This window comes from Lactuca serriola, chromosome 8, assembly GCF_051521515.1.
Source record: "Lactuca serriola cultivar US96UC23 chromosome 8, Lser_US96UC23_V15, whole genome shotgun sequence".
Classification (NCBI taxonomy): domain Eukaryota; kingdom Viridiplantae; phylum Streptophyta; class Magnoliopsida; order Asterales; family Asteraceae; genus Lactuca; species Lactuca serriola.
This window is the reverse complement of record NC_136415.1, coordinates 64,709,326-64,716,782: the sequence shown is the minus strand read 5'-3', so window position 1 is coordinate 64,716,782 and position 7,457 is coordinate 64,709,326. Positions and strand designations below refer to the sequence as shown.

The following is a 7,457-nucleotide window of genomic DNA, read 5'->3' as shown; positions in this document are numbered from 1 at the left end:
ATCACAAAGAATAATCAAATGCCAGTATTGCATTCAAACTGTAATTTAGATAGTGACCATATGTATGGAGAAATTGAAAAAACAGGACCACAAATTTTGAGAAGCACAATTAGTCCATGTTTTTTTACACGTAGAGGATGTTTATCTCTTTTTAAAATGACCAAAATTTTGAAAAAGATAGAAGAAATTAATAAATTAGAGGCAATTTATAAAAAGATGAAACTTAATGGAAAAGTCTCATTTATCTTTGTTTATTAGCATAAGCATGTCAAAGGATGTCAGTTGTAGTTGCAGTTGCTTCCCTGAAACATAAATTTTAAAAAATCAAGTATATAATGACAAATATCTAAAAACCAGTAAACAAGAAAATCACATAACATACTAATATTTGCAAAAAAGTTGAATAGTAAGCTATTGGCTTTATCACACATCTCCTCACCAACTACATGGAAGATTTAAAAAAGTTTGTAAAAATCGAATACAAGTAGCCAATGATCAAAATGATTAAACAATTCAACTAATATTATCAAATGAACTATCAAGTAGATTGACTCATTTACTAAATAAAAAAATATGTTGATATTTCATATTTTTAAACATTATTATAAGTATGCATCGTAATGGAAATGTGACTAATAATGAAATCTTTGGTAAAAGATAAACAAATTTCCTACAAAACATTCTAGTATAAGCACCGATGTTACTCACCATCTGCAAGCTTGCAAAGTGAAAAGAAAAGCTCAACTTCATAAAAGACAATAATAAATAATAGACAAACCTGAAAATAAATTATAAAGAACCATTAAAAACATATATTTCCGAAAAATTAAAAAAAAAAAACTATTATAATTGCACAACACATGTTCATTTAAACAAATAATATGGATTAAACGTTTCACCAGGTAACTTTTCTTTGCACCCTTACCATCTATATTGCACAATCATCAATTTTAAGGATTAATCTGCGGTTAAAGTTAAAGAGGTAAAAAAAACAAAAATAAAAACTTACCTCTAACACATCAGATTTCAATATGCTTATTTCCATAATTAGGAGTTCTTTATTCCCCACTATCCATCACATAATACTGAAAGTTACAACAAATAATTCCGAAATAAATTTTAAAATATAACTAAACTTATTAAAATACTTTTAATCCTTATGACGAATGAAATGACAGGCTGGATCAATAAATTATATATATGATTGGCAATAGCTAAATATAATCCCCGATAATATATCCGCCTATTGCATGTATTCAATGTTTTATCAACAACTTTAAGATCGTTTTCTATTCAATGAGAAAAAGAGATATGTTTTACTGCAATTTACCAAGAAAAGTCAAATTGTAATTGGTTTGACCTCGTAAGTCAAAACGACACTACCAATGGGATTGATAGGGACTGAAGCATAAGTCATCAACTCCTTGAGCTTGACCAACTTGTATACTTGTTGATTGCTTAATCGTTGCATGTATTATAATGTATGTGTAATTGTACCTGTTAAAAAAAATCAAGGATTACTGCAAGTAGAAGATTAAAATTTGGTTAATGTTACCTTCAAAAAGAATTGGAAACTCAGACAACATACCAACTTTTAGTTGAAGCTCAACAACATCAAGGCTGGTGGCTTGTGATTCATTAAACTCGCCATCTTCGTTTACATTAATAGTAAATGTTTTTGCACATCAACTGTTTGTTAAAATGTCAAAGCAAATAAAAGCGATCAACAAACAATTGACACAGTTTAGATTACCAAGACTGTGAAAGGGGTTCGATAGAATTAGTCATGAAATTGAAATTACAATGAAGTATTTGTATTAGAACTGTTTTTTACCTTCAAATTAAAACCGAACCAACACAGAATAGTGTGATCTCACATAGTATAATCTTCGTATCTTCATCCATGTACTTCGAGAACTACTTTAAGAGGTAGGAATTCGAGGAGCTTGGTGGGTAAGAAACTAAGAGAATAAGCGATGATTAATTCTGACGAGATATGAAGTCGAATAAACCCCTAGTTAAACCGATTCAATTTTGGAGATGATTTGTTTCCTGATTTCTGGCGAATTAGTTTTTGATTTGTTGATGATAATTTCTTACTGATTTTATGGGGTGCATTATTAATAAGAAAGTAAGTAAACTGACGAGGAAAATTAGGAAATAAAGCAGGCCAAAATGTTCGAGCCGGAAAAGATAATAACGACTTCTTATAAGGAGGACACGTGGCATATAAGAACGTAGAAAAATTGACACGTGACAGTTTAAAGAGTCTTTTATTAGAACAGAAGACTTAAACAAATATTTTTATCATACACTTCAACTTACATGTAGTTTTTACAACCACAACATATATTTCCATGATCATAAATAAGATGTATTATAGTTTTTATTTCCAATTCATCTTTTTGCTATTAATTATTATTCCACACTTGGAATTTATTTCACATGATTCCTTTCGTTACAATTATTTTATATACCATATAAAAATTATAAAAATGAAAATTTGATGTTGTGTGAAGGAGTATATATTTTTTTGTTGTGATGAAGATAGAGAAGAAGAGGGGTTGAAGTTGAAGTTGAGGTTGAGGTTGAGGTTGTGTTGTGTTGTCCGCCTGTTGGTTCATCGATTATCGCGCCCACCCCTCACGAGCGTTTCTTCATCTCTCTCTCTCATCTCCACACCACTTGTATTTGCTGTACCATTTTTATACTTCCACCTATCATCTTTCTCTCTCTGATAATCACTCGCACTATCATCGCTTCCCCCAATCACAAATGCTCAGATTCTTCCACCCATTCACAGATTGTTAACCCATACCCCTTTTCCCGATCCCCAATCGGTGGATTTAAGTTCTACAGAAAAGACTCTGAAGAAGAAAAAAGAAAAAAAAGATGAAACGAGAATACCCACAGCAGGATTACACCTTCTTTAATGGCGGCAGTTCCACTTCCGCTTCCGCCTCCACCGCCGCCGCCTCTGGTTCTGGGTTTTCAGATGTCACCGGGAAATCGAAGATGTGGGATGAGGTTGAAGAGCAAGACGCCGGCGTTGATGAGCTGTTGGCGGTGCTTGGGTACAAAGTTAAGTCGTCTGATATGGCTGATGTTGCGCAAAAGATCGAGCATCTGGAGGGTGTTTTGGGGAACGATGATGGGTTGTCTCAGCTTGCTTCTGATTCTGTTCATTATAACCCTTCAGATCTATCTTCGTGGCTTGAATCAATGATTTGTGAGCTGAACCCCACAAATCAACCCACTGTTATAGATGATTCGTTTGTGAACAATACCTCCTCTGTAACTCCGTCAGCTGTGGACTCATCTTCTGTCTTCGTTGACGATCTACAAAGGATCCCCGGAAACGCAATTTATCCTCCGGCGAAAAAACAAAAACCCTCTTCTCCGTCGACCGGTGCCTCCTCCTCGTACAATCCGAACCCGATTGTTCTTGTCGATACACAGGAAAACGGGATCCGACTTGTTCATACTCTGATGGCTTGCGCCGAAGCTGTTCAGCAAGACGACATGAAGCTAGCTGAAACCTTGGTGAAACAAGCCGGAATTTTAGCTGTCTCTCAAGCCGGAGCTATGAGGAAAGTTGCGACGTATTTTGCCGAAGCTCTTGCTCGAAGAATCTACCGGCTATACCCTAAAACGCCACAAGATTCGCCGGCGTTCCAAGATCTTCTTCAGATGCATTTTTACGAAACCTGCCCTTATCTCAAATTTGCCCATTTTACGGCGAATCAAGCTATCTTAGAAGCTTTTGCAGGTAAGAAGAAGGTTCATGTGATCGATTTTAGCATGAAACAGGGTATGCAGTGGCCGGCTCTGATGCAGGCTTTGGCTCTTCGACCCGGAGGTCCGCCCACTTTCCGATTAACCGGAATTGGGCCACCATCAGGTGATAATACGGATCATTTGCAGGAGGTTGGTTGGAAATTGGCTCAATTGGCTGATACAATTCATGTGGAGTTTGAGTACAGGGGGTTTCTTGCTGAAAGCTTGGCTGATCTTGAACCCTCGATGCTTGATTTAAGAGAAGATGAAGTTGTCGCAGTTAACTCAGTTTTTGAGTTGCATCAGTTGTTGGCTAGACCGGGCGCCGTCGAGAAGGTCTTATCGGCGGTGAAGGAGATGAAGCCGGAGATTTTAACAGTGGTGGAGCAAGAAGCTAATCATAACGGACCGGTGTTCTTGGAACGATTCACCGAGTCTTTACATTACTATTCCACCCTTTTTGACTCGCTTGAAAGCAGTGGCAACGGCGGCGGAGTGGTGGAAGGTGGTGGTATTCCGGCGGCGAGTAACCAAGATAAGATTATGTCGGAGGTGTATCTTGGTAAACAGATCTGTAACGTGGTTGCGTGTGAAGGACCAGACCGAGTTGAAAGGCACCAGACGTTGAGTCAATGGAAGACTCGGTTTGAATCGGGTGGGTTTGAAGCGGTTCATCTGGGTTCCAACGCCTACAAACAAGCTAGTATGTTGTTAGCTCTGTTCGCCGGCGGCGATGGCTACAGGGTGGAGGAAAACAACGGTTGTTTGATGTTGGGTTGGCATACACGGCCGCTAATCACGACATCGGCGTGGAAGCTCCGGTGAACTCGACTGGGTCAACTCGGTGAATAATACCTAACGAGTTGGTTCAAACTCAGTGCCAGCCTGGAAAAACAGAAATCGCGAGTTGCTGAGTTGGAGAACTGAAACTCAATAGGTGGGGGCCACTTGCCCACATCTGGGTATTTTGTTTATTTTAATTACCAAAGTAATTTTTTTTTTATGTTTATCTTTTATTTTCTATTTTAAATTGGGAGTTGGTGGGTTAAATTGGAATTAGATTTAAGTCGTGTGAGTGGAATGGAATCTTGTAATTTTCTCAAGGGGTTGAATGAAAATAGGGTCAATGTGAATTTTATAGTAGGTAACGTTGTTTCTAAAAAGTCAAAGCTTATAACTTTAGTTTGATCTAAAGTTCTTGAACTTTGTAAACAAGTTGTCAAGTGACTTTTTTACCCCATACTCAAAACATATGACTTTCATATTTGATTTGGATTTAAATCCTCTTGAGCTCTAGATTCTTAAACATTTTAATTATAATTATATGATAAATTTATATGTTGAGTTTATAGGTTTTTAGAGCTAATGATTCATAAGAGAGTGACTAATTTTCAATAAATATCATAAAATAATCATTAGTTTTGTAAAATATGTTTGGGGAATTTGCAATATACCTTTTTGTTAACAAAAGTTATATCACAAATTGTTGCGAATGGCGTTATTCACCAATTGAATTTATGTATAAATCTTGTTAAGGGGATGCTATAAAGTTGCCGAATAGCTTTTCATTTCCATCTCCTTTCGTCTATCCATTCAATCAATTTGTTTTGGTATATTTCAGCATCTTCATTAACATCTCTCATCCGATGAATTTTTAAGTTGTTTATTTTTTATGAATTTTTATTAGTGGTAATGTTCAATTCAAGAATGGAGAAATAATACCATAGCGATCAACGATTAACATTTATGATATTAGTTACACGCAAAATGCAATTCCATAATTTTGTTGATATTGTTTATTCAATCGTACACGTTGATAAATAATATTTAATTAAAAGATCAATATATTTTGAATATCGTGACATCTATGATATCTCATTTGCTACAAATGATGTGACTTTTTTTTTTTTTTTTTTTTTTTTTTTTTTTTTTTTTTGCGGTGGAGTTTGATGAATGTTATTATTAGACTAACTCCATGTTAGAAATTATGTAAAGATGAAAGATATTGCAATCTATATGTCGTGAACTTGTTTTTATTATACATCGCAACATCTTGTGACAATGACACGTTATAGGAAGATAGCATTTGAGATAAGATGATGGTTTTTGGGTTCATTTTATAGTCGATGTTATTCTGATAAATATTTGTTGTATATGTTGAACTAAATCAACTAATAATCGGATTCCAAGTGATATTATTATTACCAATATATCTATCGAAAGATATATAAATAAAATTTACTTATTAACCAATTTAACTTATTTTGTATTGTATTACTTTAAATATAACTATTTAGAATAATAATTAAACTTTTATAAAGAATTTGAACGAACAATTATGTGAGCAATTTTTAATAAAACTACATCACAAAACAATGATATAGAACGAACTACTATCTCAACAAATAATAAATAAGATTATATTATAAAACACATGCTCAATAACAAATTGCTACATCAATAAACCACACAAACCAACTCAAACTAGGTCTCTAATTTAGACTCATTCTACAAAACCAATCCATCAATATGTGCATTATACCCGTCTTTGCGATATGCTCTTTAAAATAGATCACATATGTTCCCTTTTATAGAGTGATTATTTAGTTTCATCGTTCTTTGAAGAAAGAAGACTCCTCCCTTGTATGATATTTTTGAAGAAAGAAAATTCCTCCCATGCATGATGCCATTTTGTTAGGTTCCAAAGTCTAAATGTGTGTTGTGTCAGTGTCTATTGCGAAATATTGTAATATTTTAGTCTTCAATATTTAATTCCGAAAGTATGTTTGGTTTCAGAGTTTTGGACACAAGGTTTCGTAGTGACATGTGCGCAACTATTTGACAGTCTGTCACTGCCTAGGTGTCGTAACCTAATTGATTATTCTCTAATCGAACCTCTTTCTGTCAACCTATACTTAGAAAGTAGAGTAAGCTTTTGCGAAGTTCTTACACTCAACAATTGTAATTGAACGATCTTACTCTAAATCAAATCAGAATCTTATTTACTCTTTTGTGCAATCATTTCTTTCATTCAAACATAATTTCATACTTTTAGAATCTAAATTCGAGCCTACAAGTGGTATCAGAGCAAGAAAATCTTTAAGTCTATTTCAAATCTTTGAATTCTCTTGAGTTCATCGAGTTCGCCGTTCTTTGTTTTTGATTTTTCTAGATCTCTTCTGCAATTGCAATTTGTTTGAATTATGATATGGAAATTCTTGTTCTAGAACTCGTTTTGGTTTGAATTTTATATTTCCCTCATCGATTTGATTCGTTGTTTAAATTTCAATTGAAATCATGACTAAAGTAGACTCTCATGTTGTGCCGTTAATTTGTCAAGTAGCATTGGTTCAAATACAAGGATTCTAATTCTCTTTCCAGATGATTATGAGTTGTGGGTGTTGCATTTTGAAGATTACATCACTGGAATCGAGAAGCATGTGACATCCTATAATTTTCAGAACCAATTAATTTTTTTTTATGCTTTTAAAATTATATTATCATTGATGCAGAAATTCCCAATATATTTGAAACATTTTGAGTACAAGTGATTGTCTCAATAAAATCATAATCGATATAGAAACATAGGTTACAACGTAAGAAACTAATGGTCCTGAACTCTATTGCAGGATGTCTCTTAATCACTCAACATCCTAATCAAGTTCCAGGAGCTTAAGTCT

The 7,457-nt window shown here is 34.4% G+C and overlaps 1 protein-coding gene across 1 annotated transcript; it reads left to right on the top strand.

Moving 5' to 3' along the window:
* Positions 1 to 2,540: 2,540 nt before the first annotated feature.
* On the top strand, positions 2,541 to 4,920 carry LOC145070206 (DELLA protein GAI1-like). The gene has a single exon (XM_079017147.1). The coding sequence runs from the start codon at positions 2,893 to 2,895 to the stop codon at positions 4,600 to 4,602; it is 1,710 nt and encodes a 569-aa protein (XP_078873273.1). The 5' UTR covers positions 2,541 to 2,892; the 3' UTR covers positions 4,603 to 4,920.
* Positions 4,921 to 7,457: the final 2,537 nt, after the last annotated feature.

Coding starts and splice junctions, on each gene's coding strand:
- LOC145070206 (XM_079017147.1), top strand. CDS start 2,893: ATGAAACGAGAATACCCACAGCAGGATTACACCTTCTTTAATGGCGGC.